At 39.3% G+C, this 18,368-nt stretch overlaps 1 protein-coding gene across 1 annotated transcript in view; it reads right to left on the bottom strand.

The window, feature by feature from the left end:
• Nucleotides 1-18,368, bottom strand: part of LOC126249021 (uncharacterized) — a 712,654-nt gene that overhangs the window by 564,997 nt on the left and 129,289 nt on the right. The window contains exons 12-13 of the mRNA XM_049950623.1: nt 16,569-16,742; nt 16,344-16,453 (exon numbers count right to left, since the gene is read on the bottom strand). Coding sequence (XP_049806580.1) covers nt 16,344-16,453; nt 16,569-16,742 — 284 coding nt within the window. The remainder of the gene's footprint in view (nt 1-16,343; nt 16,454-16,568; nt 16,743-18,368) is intronic.

The following is an 18,368-nucleotide window of genomic DNA, read 5'->3' as shown; positions in this document are numbered from 1 at the left end:
AACACTCATTAACATATAATTAAAGGTGGATCTTCCCAATAATTATTAGGCTGTGGCAGTTAAAGTTACAATAATGGAAAATAAAACAGCTTTGGATTGGCTCTAAAACACATAGTATTAACTGTAACTATTGTACTAATGTAATTATTTGTTCTTCTATGTGTTGTTTAATTTTTCATCTGAGTATAGTTAAAATTAAAATGGCAGTTCCTACAATGGCACAGGTCTATGACATTCTGTTGCTGTAGCTGAGCTTATTTCACTCAAAAAATTCATATATCCAGTTACAAGTTTGAGTACTTTTTTGGGGACATTATGTAATAAAAACTGAGATTGTTGCTATAGTAATTTAATGATCTATTTATTGTGATGGATCCATCTATCATCATTGGTACTTATATGCATCCATCATCAGTGGTCACTGTCCCTCTGTATTGTATTACAGCATGATGTAAGTTTAAGATTATTATGCTATAAGCTGTTTTGTGGTTTGTTCCTGTTTTTAATCATCCTTTCTTGCAATTTTCTAATTTGACATTTCATCATCAGATGTGACAGACTGACAGTTGTCCAAAGATGGTATGTGGTTAGAGTTGCTATGGTTTGTTGATGTTATCATTTTGAGCTGTATGTATGAGCTTTCTAAGCAATGTTTTCTGTGGATAGTTGTTTGTGTCTACGTGTTACATTTGGTTAAGAATTCAATAAAATTGTCTATGTAATCCCACAGACAAATAACAACATCAACACACCATACCAACTGTACCCATACAGTATCTTTGGCTAACTGTCACAAGTGTCAGTCTGTCAACTCTGAAAATAAAATACAAAATTATAAAATTACAAGAAAGAACTATTAACAACAGGAGAAAACCACAAAACAGCTTACAGCACGAGTCCTAAACTTACACCACATAGTAATACAATAGAGTGTGACTACCGCCACTGATGATGTATGGACCAAGTATCAAATTTGTTTTTCCAAATATGTGATTAACCAAAATTATAATAAAACAGAAAATGTTATATAGCTTTTTCCATATGGTCTGAAGATGGTACTCTAGCCAAAATGGATCCATCACAATAAATACATTATTAAACTACTATTGTAGCAATCTGGATTTTGTTACATAATGTCTTTAATGGATATCTTAAATGCTGCAGGCCCACTGGATCATAATTTGACTACAATTTGAGGGAATTTAAATGTCCATCACTGAGTTTATTAAACATAATACCAGAGTGCTTGAACCGGCATGATTCGTTATGAAGTTGTTCAAATAATAAACACCTGTGGCGTCAATCCACGGATCAATAGGACAGAACATCATATGTTTATTATGTCTTCGAGTTGATCTTTGTTTTATATACTTCCGGGACCTCAGTTCCCACCTAGTCTTCGACCTGTACGTTTGTCGTGTGATAAAAATATTGATGATTAGAAGAGAGAGCTGTGGTCATTATCTTACCACCTTGATATCCCCTTCAGTGGTGACCCCAAAGTTCAAATAATCCGTCGAACCGAGTACAAAGTGACTACCGCGCCGGCTTCCACGTTCTGCGTGGACCTTTGTCAGCTACACAATGGCCTTCTACAACACGCCACCGCCACCCGGTTTTCACCAGCAACAGCAACTAAATTCAAGCACGCCAGCTGTAGTCGGAGCCCGACGTGAATTTCCACTGTCCTATAGCCTCGAGAACCCAGGGACCTCATCAGGTGCAGTGGTTTCGAACATGATGCCAGCGATCTCCTACTCCGGCTTTGTTAGCCCTGAAGTGCTTCAGTTTTTGCCAAACAGCAGTACATTGATACCGATCTTTAATGCAAGTACTGTAAATAGTGGAGAGCATAGTTTTCATAGTGTACCACAACAGGATGCCTTTTTGAATGTGCAAGCTCCACATGTGTATCACTCCGCACTGGTTGCACACTATGTGAGTGACATTCGGCAGCCTTTTACTCCGAGCGCACATCGGTGTAGTAATTTGAGTGCATCAGGTTCCACCAAGCTCATCAGTGACTCTGTGATGGACAATTTCGCTGCAGATGTGGTGGACCAATTGCATAATAACCTGTCGAGCAACCACCGTGACCACTTTGACCTTCCGCCGCAACAACCGGTCCCGCGTCGCTCCATGCCGGGCTTCCAGCTAATGGATATTGCTTCCCTTGCAGCTACTATGAACACAGCCAGCACGTATGCTTCCTCTCTAACACCCTCACGACGAAGAGTTAACTTTGACTTGGCTACTCCTGCGTCCGCGAGCGGCTGCCCGCATTCTTCGACTGCCAGTTTGTCGAATCTACCGAAACTTCTGGCATTCAAACCTGCCCACCTGGAATTCTGGTTCAAACTGGTCGAACAAACTTTCAGTGTCTGTGCACTTGATGACAACACCTACTTCACATGCCTCACGAACCACCTCCACGACCGTGTCGACTTAATTTATGACCTGGTTAAGTCACCTCCTCCGGACGAGAAGTACGCTACAGCTAAACAAACAATACTGTAACGTGTCTCCAAGACAAGAAGAGAAAACGTTCAACAGTTCATCTATGAAGAACGCCTTGTCGACAGATCTCCGTCCCAGCTGTTGCTATGCCTTCGACTTCTCGTCGGTGAATGCGACATGCCAGATGCCACACTCACCGAGATTTGGATGGAAAAGCTCCCTCTGTCTGTCCAAACGGCCATCTCTGCCTACAAAGATAGACCAAATAGCGAACGCTTGCGCGGCGCCGACCGAGCTTACTCCACTCTACTACACGAATGCCATGCCCAGCAGTCTGGCAGCTATGTCAGTTTCCAACCACAACCTGGGCCCCAACGTGGACACCCCACTAAACCTAAGTCTGTCAAGTACTGGCACCTTCACATCCACTCAACAGCACGTCTGACTCCGCGGAAGATTCTGGGACGCTGCTGTCTGACCACTCTCAGGAGCAGACGTCCGTAAATACTGTTTCTTCCATGCAAAATTCGGGGAACAAGCACGCAATTGTAAACCGCCATGCTCCTACCCAAACTCCCACCACAGTTAGGCAGCGGCACCACCTCCTGCGACGTAAACAACAGGTGCCGTCCCACGCTCCATTCTGTGTCCAACACTAATGCTTCAAATGGACGAGTCTACATCTGCTACTTGAACTCTGGCACAAACTTTCTCATCGACACGTGCGCAGATGTTTCCCTACTTCCATCTCGTCTTGCTACCGAAAAGGTCTGACTACACAAAACTGTCCTACATGCTGTAAACTCATCTAGTTTGTCATGCTTAGGTTCTACTTCATATGCAGTGTCCCTCTCGCCTGAGTGCAACCTGAAGTGGTCCTTCCTGGTGGCTGACATCAAAGATCCCATTTTGGGCATCGACTTTCTACGACACCACAAACTGTGGCCTGACCTTGTCAAGAATACAGTGTTCTACCACCCTATGCAGGAACACATCCCGTGTGCTTCGTCGAGTGTCAGTAGTACTGCTAAGCAAGTCCACCTGGCTAGGAAGTGGACCAATAAGTGGCTCACGAAGTGTGTCAAGTCTACACGCCTGCACTTGGAAGAACTTGAGCTACGCTGTCACCTCAATGACTTAAGTCTTCAGCACGGCAACACACAAGGTTAGTCGATGCCACTACAGTGTTCTCGCGCCCGAGTGCACTTATGACCGTGTGCTACATAAACTGTACAGTGTCTGCACTCCCGCCAGCTCTAACTGTGTTAATTTGAGTGCACATTCATCCCCTTCCTCGCTTGGGCAACTAACTTCCCAGGCGCAGTTTCACATTTTTGATTTACTGCCATCAGCTGCTCATTCATGCCTGCTACTGCCACCAAGCTCGACAGCAGTGCCTTCGGTTACTAATAACAGTGTAAACTTGTTTTGCATAGCTCACTTGTTTGTCACTCCCAGCCACCCAACAGTTGGCACTTATGCAAACTTTCACCATCTGCGCCACAACCCAACCTAGCGGCCGCCACGCACACTATACCACAGACAGCCGGCCGCAGTGGTTGAGCGATTCTAGGCACTACAATCTGGAACCGCGTGACCGCTACGGTTGCAGGTTCAAATCTTGCCTGGGGCATGGATGTGTGTGATGTCCTTAGGTTAGTTAGGTTTAAGTAGTTCTAAGTTCTAGGGGACTGATGACCTCAGAAGTTAAGTCCCATAGTGCTCAGAGCCATTGTACCGCGTCACGCATTTCCGTGGTTACAGACGGCACCGCCCACAAACTTCGCTTGCAAGACGGACCGCCTATCTCTTGCCAACCATGCCATCTCAAGCCAGAACTCATGAAAGTGGCTCACGAACAAATAGACGATCTCTTAACAGCCTGTGTAACCGAACCATCTGCCAGATGCTGGGTCTCGCCTATCCACTTTGTCACAAAAAACGACAGCACCTGGTGTATGGTTGGCGACTATACTAAGTTGAACTCTCGTACTATCATAGACAAGCATCCGGTTCCTAACGTCATGGATTTTAACCATGCTCTTGCAGGCGCCAAATATTTTTCGGTAGTGGACTGTAGGAGGGCCTATCAAATTCCGATGGCACCAGATGATATTGAAAGGACAGCTGTTATAACACCTTTCGGCCTTTTCCAGTACTGGTTCATGCCCTTTGGCCTCTGCAACGCTGCACAAACTTGGCAGAGATTCATAAACAAGGTGTTGCTTCATCTGGATTTTTGTTTCGTTTACTTGGACGACATTCTTATTTTCAGTCTTACTTTGCAAAAGAACAAGGAACATTTGCAGATTGTTAAAGACACTCTTACCAATGCCGGTGTTGAACTGAATAATAAGAAGCTCCAGTTGCACCAGACATCGGTAAGATTCTTAGGCTACATCATGTCAGCTAAGGGCCTGACTCCTCCCGAGGATAAAATCAAACCTGCTTTGGATTTGCCATACCTTCACTCATTTAAAGAGCTGTAAAGGAGACCGCATATAGGATGCTGGTATGACCTATTTTTGAGTACTACTTGAGTGTTTAGTATCCATAACAGGTCGAATTGAAGGAAGACATTGAAGCAATTCAGAGGTGGGCAGCTAGATTTGTTACCGGTAGGTTCAAACAACATGTAAGTGTTATGGAGATGCTTCAGGAACTCTAATGGGAATCTCTGGAGGGAAGGCAATGTTCTTTTTGAGAAACACTATTGAGAAAATTTAGAGAACTTGCATTTGAAGCTGACTGCTGAACGATTCTACTGCCGCCAACATACACCATGTGTAATGACCATGAAGATATGATATGAGAGTTTAGGGCTTGTACAACTGACACTCATTTTTCCCTTTCTCTATTTGTGAGTGGAACTGGAGGGAAAATGACAAGTAGTGGTACAGGATACCCTCCGACACACAGCAGTGGTGGCTTGTGGAGTATCTATGTACATGTAGATGAAAAACTATAACTGAAGGGCAATGCACAGATTCCATATTCTTAGATTTTTGAAAAGCATTTGAACTGGAGCCCCATTGCAGACTGTTGATTAAGATACAAGCAAATGGAGTAGGTTCCAAGTTAATGTGAGTGGTTCAAAGACTTCTTAAGTAACAGAACCTGGTACATTGTCCTCAGCAGGGAGTATTCATGAGAGGCAGGGTTATCATCACATGTGACCCAGGTAAATGTGATGGAACAACTATTATCTTCTATGCACATAAATGATCTAACGGGCAGGGTGAGTGGCAATCTGTGGCTGTTTGCTGATGATGTGGTGGTGTATGTGAAGGTGTTGTCACTGAGTGACTGTAGGTACAAGATGATTTGGACAAAATTTCTAGTTTGTGTGATGAATGGCAGCTAGCTCCATTTGTAGAAAAATTTAAGTTGATGCAAGTGAGTAGAAGAAAACAAACATGTAATATTTTAATATAGCATTAGTAGTGTGCTTTTCAACACAGTCATATGAATTAAATACCTAGATGTAATGCTGAAAAGTGATATGAAAGGAAAAGAGCATGTTAGGATTGTAGTTGAGAAGGTGAATGGTTGACTTTGGTTTTGAGGAAGAATTTTAGGAGAGTATGATTCCTGGGGTTCCTACCAGGTAAAATTAAAGGAAGAGACAAGCAATTCAGAGATGGGCTGTTAGGTTTGTTACCAGTAGGTTTGAACAATATGCAAGTATTATGAAGATGCTTCAGTAACTCAGATGGGAATTCATGGAGGGCAGGTGTTGTTCTTTCCAAGGAGCACTATTGATAAAATTTAGAGAACCGGCATTTGAAGCTGACTGCAGAACAATTCTACTGCTGCCAAAGTACATTTCACATAAGGGCAATGAAGATAAGAGAAATTAGGACTCATATGGAGGCATGTAGACAGTCGTTTCTCATTTCTATATTTGCAAGTAGAACCAGAAAGGAAATAACTAATAGTGGTACAGGGGACCCTCTGGTATGCACCGTATGATGGCTTGCAGGGTATGTATGTATGTAGATGTAGATTTAGATGCAGAAACATGCTTTTGGTGCTAAGTGCTGTACTTCTTGATGGCCCTGATTTTGGATTTGGATATGATTTTGGATATGACATGACATGGTTTGGTAGAGATAACAATACTTCAAAATATCTAAATCAGTATGGCTCTAATTAGGCAATGAGGAAGCTGTCACCTAGATGTACAGGAACCAGAATACTAGCAGTACACCATTCCTGCAGTCTGTGTAGTCAGAAGACTAGCTGATTCGAAAACAGCAGTATCTCAGATGAACATCAGGAAATCATCAGTGGTTTATGGATGTGCTTGGAAGGTACTGGCAAACTGCTGAAAGTATTTGACCAAGCTGCCAAATATAACAGGTGAGATGATATGATGTGTTTGGTAGACATGTGCTTTTATGTGGGTGGCACACCACAGCAGTGCTCTGAGACAACAAAGAGACACTTAATTGCTGGAATAAATACCAGACTGAACTGAAGAAAATATCAGTGACAATCAGTAACAAGTACACAAAATGGAAGAACAACTGAAGAAATGGATTCAACATCATGTGCGCATGACATAGTCCTACATACAAAATGTTTTACCCTTATGTCGCATTGTGAAACCAAATATGACAGGAGCTAACAAACTCTGACACTTGATGAAGGGAGTCACAGGAGATATGTACCAAATTCTTCTGGTAAGGGATCCACAACAATAGAGGAATTTTTCAAGTAATGCCAGTATACTGAGGAAATGCAACACTAAGGAGTTGGAGGAAAGAGGTATGACCAATTCACAAATGTGGTCCCTATGGCAGTTGTGGAAGACCACCACGACCTCATCTCTCTCAAACACCATGCTGTTCAAGAAGAGATACAGAATATTATAGCAGACAGGACTGTTGGACTGAGTAAGGAATAGATGACAATCATTAATGTAGACCTCATATGGCAGGAGGTGAAAGAGAATGTTGAAGTCAAGGTGTCTTTAGCACTAATCTCCATGACCAGTTGAACACACCAGGGAGAACTGACTCACTCAACTTGGACTTATGCCCAGCAATTGATGGACACAGTTACAACCACCTTCTTTAGCAAGTATATTGCCTTGCCGAAGAACAAACACTTGTGGGACAGATGACAACATGCTAGAGTGTTTCCACAATGGACATGATTGACATGTTGTGTGCTGTTGCAGGGAAATGATGCAAGTTTTTTATGGCTACCATGCCACCAGGCTTCAACCATCATAACAGTCAGACTGTTTCAGTTGACCTGTGGATGAAGCCCATCGCTATACCCTGGACACAGTCGCTACCAAACATAACATAGCCATTCCTTGTCACTGTACAGAAGTGCCAGCCACCTACATAGCCACCACATTCAAAAAAACTAAGTGAAGCGACCATCTATGGAGGTGAGGTTGCCACAGATGCAAATTATCCAAGGACAACAGTCACCAAGATATGGAAATCTCACTGCTGCTCATTGATGAAACTGCAGACTACTTGAAAGAAGGAAAGTATTTATCAACTACGGACATAGAGACTGGATTCTGGCAAATCAAGTTTGATGAGGCTAACCAGGAGAGTACTGCCTTCATAACTCCTGAAGGCCTTTATAAGTTTAAAGTTATGCCATTTGGATAATATAATGCTCCATCCACATTCAAACATATGATGGATAGCCAACTTCGACAATGGATTATGTGTCTTTATATAAGTGGATGACATTTTCGTCTTGTCAGTGACATCTGAAGAACATCTAAGCAGCCTAACAAACATATTCTGACTGCAGACCTCTGACTGAATCTGAAGAAGTGCCTCTTCACTGCCCAAGAAATAAAAATGCTGGAGCACTTACTAAATAGCAATTGAGTCCATTTGATCCCAATAAAATAATAGCATCACAGGTTTTCTGACTCATCAGCACATTCATGATGTGAGATGTTTCCTCAGAATGTGCCAATACAACCAGCAATTCACTTGCCAGGTCTCTACTGATCTGTTAGACACTATGAAAACCTCTGTAAGGAATGCCAGTGAGAGAACCATGTGCGCCAGTTACCTCTGAGGCATCTGGAACCAATTATGCCTGCAGAAGCATCATTCCACCTAATTGGAATCAACTCCTTGAGAGGTTCCCAAAGTCAACCAACACGAATCAATGGATAGCAGCCTGCACTGATTACTTCAACCACTAAGCAGTCACAAGATGTGCCAGCAAATGAAGTTCCAGAAATCACATGGTTCTTTGTAGAAGACATCATTTTGAAGCACTTGGCAGCAACTGTGATTATCTTTGATCATACAAAGTTTTTAAAATCAGGACTAGTATGAGGGGTAATAACATGGTGCAACTTCACCCACAGGATGACAACTGTCTAACACCCACAGACCAGTGGTCTCATCACAGAACACTTTAATAAGACATTTAAAGATATGCTCTCAGTGTGTGTATGTGTCAAACTGAGGGTTTGGGATACAACTGACCTGTGGAAGGTGGAGGATTGATAGTTTCTATTATTCTATCTTTGCCTAACTCAGAGGAATATGTTTACCTTCCATGACTGCATGGGGCAGCCAGCTCTTCACCGCCTTAAGTGGGTCAGTAACACGATTATGTGCTGGTGCGAGTTGGGACACTTGTACCAGTGATGAATCAGAGGCATGATGCTGCCATATTATCGGATGTTGTGGCTGATTGAGAAGGTTTTACTTGGAGCCTGCTTCTGGTGTGGTCCCTCCTATTCAGACCTGGCTGTTAACTTCAAGGAAGTTTGCCTAAGTGGATAAATTTTGGGTGCACAACATCAATGGCTGTGGAACTGTTACTCCAGGTTGACCACAGAGGAAAAACTTACCTGGTGAGAACTTCACGCTAAAATTGTCTCTGTAGATCTCGCCAAAAAGTTGTCATTGAATATTCACTTATTGCTGCTTGTCATTCATTGTGAGTGATGATATCTTCCTTATCTCTCTTTGGGTTAAATGATAACAGTTGAATACTGTATTAAATCTTCTAAATCATTACCTCAGCTGTGGATCTCTTATAACTATTTTGTTTGTCTCATGTTATACGATAGTTTCAGGAGTACTGATGCATAACATAGTTTCTGCTGTGCTTAGCCATAAATAACCCTTTTTGTGTACATCTAAGGTAAGCCTTTAAATGTTTCAAAGTATATAGTTGGCATCTCCTGAGTTTTGGTAACCATATTTTATCACTTGTTTAAATTAGCATTTTTAAAATTTAAAATGCTCATTTTTAATGGTGTTTTTTTTTTCTCACCATTACAGCTCTGCATTGTTGGTTATCAACTAATTGTTATTACAATTCCCAGACTATAGTGGGCTTGTTTTGTAAGTGTCAGTGAACCAGAATTACCTAGATAAATGTTTGATATTAAAGATTTTAATTAAACCAGTCAGTATAAGCCTTTTATTATTTATTAATCTTAGAGATATTGTTTAACTCAAAAGAAATAAATGTTCTTTTATGATTAACTGTGGCTATATGCTTTTTAATCAGTTGAATGTTTAGACTAAGCTACTAAAAGTCCATGCTTATTTCCTGGTCAAAATTATTCCTGGTGCTTTGCCAGTTACCTGCCTCCTACTTACCAATCATAGCAGAGTGGTAAGTAAGGCAGTAGACCAACAGAAGCACAAGATTAATTTCAACTGATAACAAATGTATGAAATTTGTATACTTTTTTTCTTTTCTTTTCTTTTCTTTTCTTTTGGTTGACAAGTAAAATCCCATGACCATGAAGGCTCACTCTGTTCTAGGCCTTGGGTACATCAACACAAAAGATAAGTCACACACTCCGTATTTGTAATGAGTCTCTCATCAGCACTTAGAGTAACTTGGATACTTATCAAAATAATTCAGCATCATGTTCTCAGCTGCTTGGAGTAATCGCTCATCTTGATCATATGAGTAAATGATTTACACAATGTGTGGCAGATTAATATGGATGCTGGGAAAATTCATTTGACATAAATGCAGGAAAATGTCAGAGAACTGCAATACCACACTAATTTGCTTCAGACGGGGGAATGCTCTGACCTTCAATCATGACAGCAAGATAGGAGTGCAGTCTGGATGGTGGTGATGTGGGCCAGTGGCCACTGTTTAATCATTTACCAAATCCAGTTATGGCCATTTTACAAGGTAGTCATGATCTGTCTACATATTAGTGCCAAGATTGTATGGTTTCTTTATTTGTCAGTTAAGATGCTACAGTTTTTAAACCTGCTTCAGGTTCCTGATGTTTTGATCACTCAACTGGTGTTTCCCTTGCCCACATGTCATTTACAAATCAATATCAGATTTGAAAATAGCGAAAGGGCAATCATTGAAAACATAATTTGTGATCTGTGACCTGAGGATCACTCTAGGGTAATATTCAGTAGTAAACCTGAGAGTTTTCTTGAAATCAGTGTGTTTAGTGGGGACACTCAAAGCATTAGCTTTTTCGAATAAATAAAGACCACCACAGCCTAAAATAAACCCTCTGGACATAGCAATTTCTAGAAATCAGGGGAATCAGCCAGTAAATTCAGAAATAGGAAACTGCTTTAGATGTAATCAGCCTGGCCATTTTGCATGGGCCTGTAAAACAAAATGGCATAAACATGGAAACAGCTGATAATTTTGTACGTGGGGTGGCCAAAGGAATTTGCCACCCAAAAGATGGAGTAGACTTAGTGGAATTACTAAACCTTCCTTGTCTCCGGTGTGTTTTGCTGTTAATCATGGATATGTTTGCAGTGTTCTACACTCAGGTAGCAGTGTCTCATCAATGTAATATGTGTGGTACCTGAAGTATAAAAATAATTGTCAGTTAAGTGAACTGAAATCTCTTCCCGAGGAGCTTCATACCCATTAGGGGACAAAATTTGCAATAGCTATTGGTGAATTCTCATGGCCCATCAAGATTTCTGGCAGTCAGCACCTTTCAGTTAGTATACTTTGAGGTTTTCTAAAACTCTATGTCTTCTTGATTATTTTGCGAATAGATGGTCTTTCAAATTCTGCCCTGTTATCCAGGACGTCAGTATTCTTCCATTCCTCAAGTGAATAACCTTAGTACCAGTGAATCTGTTTTAAGTCAGACATTTACTTCATGATCTGGCTGAGCAATTGTTGTATTAGTGTACCAAAGCCAGTGATTAGAATATTATGGCTGGGAGAGGAACTGTCATTTAAGGGTATCAAAACAAAAGCTGGAATACTGAATATCAATTTCAAATGTGCCTTTACAAATAAAAATGCAGGAGTATGGCCCAAATTTATTTCTCACAGCATAGAGCAATAACAAAAATATTAGTGTAAGTGTCATTTACAAACAGCTGCAATTGAACAAAAACCTACAGGCATTTGTTTCCGGAAAACCATTCTGAGTTGTAGGAGTGCAAGTGTGACTGTATCTTGTCACATGTCACCTCACCTTTTTTACCCTGATACCTACACACCTATATATTATAATTATAGAAGCAACAGTCTGTGATTTATTTCAAGAAAATGCTTTGTTAAAACCAAATATATTGTGGAGTTACTGTTAAATATAACTAGACAACATGTACTTATAACATTCATTAAGAGGCTAGACCAGCAGTGTTGTATATTTTTCAACATACAATACGTAATGTTATCTGTAGCAACATAAAATGCTGCAATTCATTCACCAATAATTTCCTTTTCATCTGTCACATGTTTAAACAGCACTTTTTTTTATTGGAAATGCTTTTTGTCTACTCTCTGTTAGCATTATTTATCTACTTTTTACTAAGTTCCCTTCTGTCTTTGTTGTGCATGCATTAGTTTTGCCAACATCGTTTTCTCCATTTGGAGTGATCTGCGCAAGTTTCCCTGGATTTTCTTGGAACTATGTTAAATACTGCCAAGCAAGTGCAAGGGAGTTTAGAATTGTTTCATTCTGTCTGTATATCTAATGGAGCAATATTTCCTTGTTTAGTACCTGGTGTCACATTTATTCATTTACTCCTTTAAGACTTTACAAGATACTGGTAAATATACACAGGGTGAATCACCTAAAACTTGCACTACAAATATTGTGGAAATGGAAAGTACTATTGATGTGCTGTTTTCACAAAATAGATTAGTAGTCAGGGACTCATAAACTTAACCAATACACAAATTGTAACAATAATTAGACAGTGTATTTTCTGTGCAAACATACACTTGTTTCAAACAGAAAAATGCCTACTGACATTAACAAACTAAAAGGAAAGTAAATTAGAAAGTCAGAGTTGTCTGATGCAGGTGTCCAGTGTGAGTCATTTACAAGATATCATATTGTGCAATGTTTCCACACTGACACTTGTTTGTGCCATTCATCCTGCACAGTTGCTAGCTACAATGTTTTTATGTTTGTTTAAATTCTTGTTGCTCAGTTAGTAAATAACAGTCCAAGCAGTAGGTCATGAGTGGATGATGGTACCAGTCCAAGCAGTAGGTTCAAATGTCTCAAATGGCTCTGAGCACTAAGGGACTTAACTTCTGAGGTCATAATTCACCTAGAACTTAGAACTACTTAAACCTAACTAACATAAGGACATCACACACATCCATGCCCGAGACAGGATTGGAACCTGCGACCGTAGCGGTCACGCGGTTCCAGACTGTAGCACCTAGAACTGCTCGGCCACACTGGCCGGCCAAGCAGTAGGTCATGAGTGGATGATGGACTTTACCAATCCAGAAGGAGCCAATATGTTCATGGCATAGGGGGAGTGTAGGAAGAATGCAGTTTGTTTTTGCATGGTGTATGCGGCAAGATATCCCAACAAGCATCAACCATCTCAGCAACTATTTGTCAACATCTTCAACCAGTTACTGGAAAGTGTTAGTGTAACACCTAGATAATGTAACAAAAGGAAACAAGTGATATCAGAAGAGGGGAAATTAATGTTCCACATGTTAGCTCCCGTGCAATCTCACATGGAAGTGGCATGAGGCAGGCAAGAGTAGTGACAAGCACATTAATTTTTTGTACACGGGTATTACAACAGGATACTCCAAGTGTATCATGTATCTTGTTTAGTAATGAAGACACGTTTGCCAATTATGGCCAGTTAAACTGTTAAAACATGCACTGTTGGTCTGTCAACAATCCCTGTTGGCTTTTTCAGGTGGAATATTAGTGTCCATGAAGGTAAACATGTGGGGTGGGATAGTGTACCATAAGTTCATTGGCTCATTTTTCATAGACAGAACACACAAGTATTGCAGACTTCTAATAGACCATCTTCCATTTATGCTATAAGATGTTCCTCTGCAGACTAAGAGGAACCTGTGGTACCAACATGATGGCTGTCCAGCTCGTATTGCACGATGTACAAGAGCATTTCTTTACGAATTGTTTCCAAATCATTGGCCTGGACACAGAAGAACTGTACCTTGACCTCTCCATTCCCCAGATTTGATGCCTGTAGACTTTTTCTGGGGGGAAAGCTGAAAGAAGCTGTTGACAAGGATGTACAAACTACACCTGATGATATGCAGTGGTGTATTACTACAACCTGCTCAGATAAATTGTTCAAATGGCTCTGAGCACTATGGGACTTATCTTCTGTGGCCATCAGTCCCCTAGAACTTAAAACTACTTAAACCTAACTAACCTAAGGACATCACACACATCCAGGCCCGAGGCAGAATTTGAACCTGCGACTGTAGCGGTCGCGCGGTTCCAGATTGTAGCACCTAGAACTGCTCGGCCACCCCGGCTGCTCAGACATCTCTGCTGAAATGGTAACACATGTGCAGCAGTCGTTCAGTACCTGACTGGAAGCATGTATTGCCGCTGCTGGTGGACATTTTGAACACAACCTGTGATTTTCAAATGCCGCATTACCGGTCAGAATCCATGTAAGTAGTATATGCACTTATGTTGTTCTTTGGTGTGTGCTACCACAGCCGTGCAGGTCTCAGTGTACAAAATTTTCAAAATACGATATATCAGAAATGACTCACACTAAAATCTCGCAATAAACACAAACAACATTCTCATTTACCCTACTTTTAGTTTGTTCATGTCAATAGGCATTGTTCCATTAAGAAAAGTGTATGTTTGCACTTCTGTAAAAACCACACATCAATAGCACTTTCCATTTCTGCAATATATGTGGCATAAGTTTTAGGTGATTCACCCTGTATATCACTGGTTTCAAATGCTATTTGTGACTATTTAGTGCAAAAAGTGGATGTAATTGTGTTAATATATTCAAAATAGTTTCTCTGATAAGTATAAATACTGTTTTTATGTTTTTTAAGACAGTTGGCTTGAAATATCAGTGAACAAGAGAGTAATGGTATGAATATTTACTGATGGCCTTTGAGGCACTTGTCTTCAGAGCTGATTTTGTGTTCAGGTAGCATTTTCCACCTGTGGATATACTGTTCTCATTCTTCTGATGTAAATGATGGTAAATTCAATTCATGTTAACATAGCCTATGTTATAAAGTATGAAATCAATATGTGAATCATTTAAAAGCATAGCTACAGTTAGTTTTCTTCCAAATCATATATGTAATCAAATAGGTTGTCGTGAATTATGTTTGTAGTTACATGGAATTGCACTGATTATATTCCACAAAACGCTTCTTATAATAAAGGATGAACATTGCAGTTAATAAATTCTCAAAAATATTAGCTGGTGAGATAATATAAATTATTTGTGCTAACAGCACACATGAAGGATGATTACAAAAAATATGCAACATGACAAAAACAATTTAAGCACACATTTGAATGTAACAGGCATGTTGTTTACTTATTTTTTGTTGATTTCTACAGTTAGAGTGATCATACTGCCATTCATGAATACTTCTTTAGCTTTATAAGACTGACTTCACAGTGGTGGCATAGTTCCAGGACAATTGAAGTTCTGGCTGACGATGCAATGAACTACTGGGAAAAGGTTACAGAAGAGCATGCAGAAGATTTAGAATTTGGAGTAGACCTTGATTCACATTACGTAGCTATTATTTTTACACTTTCCAACACTACTACAGTAACTGATGGTAGTCTGGATAGCACAGTGTCAAATGGACCAATGGGTAAAACATATAATACAGATGCCGCAGGTAAGGTAGACTGATTGCATGTGCCTGAAGAAGCATTTAATGAAGCAGGTAGTACATTCTGCCATTTACTTCTTCACAGTGGTTTGCAGGGCATAGATGTAAATGTACAGTAGATGCAGAAAGTCATGAAATTGACTCTTATACTGAAGTGACTACAAATGTGAATTTATATGCCTTGTATAAAGTTGGTCATGGATCCCAATCCTTTCAAAAGTGTCTTCCTCCTGATGGTATATGTTTACTATCAGAGGGTAACATTGCTAAGTTCTTGGAGATTTATTTATTTATTTTTTTTCAAACTGTTGTGACACAGATTTTGTGTTCCTGATTCATTACTATGAATATATACCACCCCAAAACTCATCGTGGACTTAGAATTAGATAATAAATTAAGCAGTTTAATTACTATTTCAAAAGAGCACATCTTGACATGTATTTTGCTGTTATGCTGGATACAACATTTTGTCACTTAAAAGTTTAGTGACTTCCTTTTCCAAGAAGGGGAAAAATAATTGAAAAAAATAAAAAAATAAAACAATGTATTCAGTTATGTCTTAAAATTACATTTGTGCTGATACTAAGCTATACTTCAACTTTTTCACATTGAGTAAAAATTGATAGATGTATGCACTGTACAGTCCTACTGTAGGTCATAGAAGCAAGAACTAAACGAAGCTGTGATTTATTTGTAAAAGTATCAACATTTTATCACACAACAGATAGCTAACAAGATACAGTATTGTGAACATAGATCATGAACAAAATAATTAGTGAGTTACACATACCTCTAAGATGTTAATAGAATGTCCAAATAAATCAACTGTCAAGTTTAATGATCCTGAGCGTGGAAGGTAAGACCGCGGGGAAAAAATAATATTTCCTTCATAATTTCCACCTAAAATAAGATTTTTACAATTATGTTATAGTTTTCAAAAGAACAGATTTCAAAACAAATAGCATGATTTACAATAAATTGAGATCTTATCTGCTACATCTCTGACATTACTTACCAACATTATATTCATCAACAAATACTGAGCCTTCATAGTTATGAGAAAATTTCCTTATATCACTGCTGAACTTCTTCCCTATGTCAGTATCTTGTAGTAAACCTTGAATTTCCACCCTGTTTGGATTAGATGACTTCAATAAATTTTTTAGGTGACTCCATACAAATGACCCCACTGTAAAAAAAGTAACCTTATTTTGATACCGTCCAAACAAACAAGAATGTTGTAAAATATTTTGTGAAATTTATTTATATAATAAAAATGATTTTCTTGTTTACACTTTATGGAGAACTTAGTTTTGAACTTGGCTGCATGGTCAGCAACCATTTACAAAGTAAAATTAACAGCAATAGCAGCACTCGGTCACTAAAATAGAGTCTTTTGACCTAGGTTTCGGCACTGCTATCAGTGCCTTCATCAGAAATAAAAGTCCCAAATTGGCATGTCATGTATTAAACTAAAATCAAGCAATAAATTTTTACTCACAAAAAGCTTTCTTTCTTGATTGTTAGTTTGATATGTGACATGTCAATTTGAGTGTTTTATTTCACACTCATAGCAGTGCCAAAAGCTAGGTCAGTAGACTTCTTTGTTGCAACTGACAGCTGCTATTGCTACTAATTTTATTTTAATTTATGGAGAACACTCATTAATTTGATATATTGATTCGTTCACACATGCATCATGTTCTATATACTACATTATGAATGACATCCTGTAGGTACGTAGAATGAGGCAAGATGCATATTAACACTGATATCAAAGCCTTGTTCCATGTACTGAATTTATTATCAACTACCACTTGTCAAAATTTACACTTTTGTGTTTACATAGGCAATAAATAAAACGTGGTAACAATTAGCAGAAAAGCAACTACTTTGGAAAGACTTTGGAAAGAAACCTGCTTCTCCAGTTACACTACTCCAGTACCTTTCAACTGCACTATTATGTTTCTGTTTACATCCTGCAGCTTGTTTTATGTTGCGTCTTTATTGATTATTTTAAAGTTTTGACATAAAATACATACAGTATGTTGCCAGACAAATCAATGTGCAATATTTTTTTACTTGTTATCATGAACAGATATACATTTGGAACTGTACATAACCACATACACATTTACAGAACATAAGAAAATTTAAGTAAACTTAAAGTCAGCTGTGCCTTCACTCAAGATGGTAGAATTAGGACAAAACAGTTTGGTCAGCTGTCAAACATGAACCAGGAAGCAAAGTAAACAGTCAAGCAATACAAAAAATAAAATAAAAACATTAATGTTACGTAAACATTTGTATCTGAGTAGCATATGATGCATAGACACACATGGTGTTGTTGTTGATGATGATGATGTTGATGTTGTTGTCTTCAGTCTGAAGACTGGTAGCATGCAGTTCTCCATGCTAATCTGTCCAGTGAAAGTCTCTGAATAGCTATTAGAACTACTGCAAACTACATCCACTTAAACCTGATTACTGTAGTGATGCCTTTGTCTTCCTTTACAAATTGTATTCATACATCCCATCATTATCAAATCAACTATTACTTTATGCTTCAGTATGTGGCCCATCAACAAACTACTTCTTTTACTCATGTTGTGCCATAAATTTTATTTCTCCCCAATTTGCTTTATCCAATCCAACCATCTAATCTTCACATTCAGGTATAACATGACATTTCAGAGGCTACAATTCACTTCACAATAAGAATTTCAATCAAAACACTTTCAGCCATCTAAATTTCCAGTTTTACTTTATTTTTGGAACCAGTTTCAGCACTGCACTAAGCCATCTCCAGGCCTGT

This window comes from Schistocerca nitens, chromosome 3 (genome assembly GCF_023898315.1).
Source record: "Schistocerca nitens isolate TAMUIC-IGC-003100 chromosome 3, iqSchNite1.1, whole genome shotgun sequence".
NCBI lineage: Eukaryota > Metazoa > Arthropoda > Insecta > Orthoptera > Acrididae > Schistocerca > Schistocerca nitens.
This window is presented reverse-complemented; position numbering and strand designations above follow the sequence as displayed.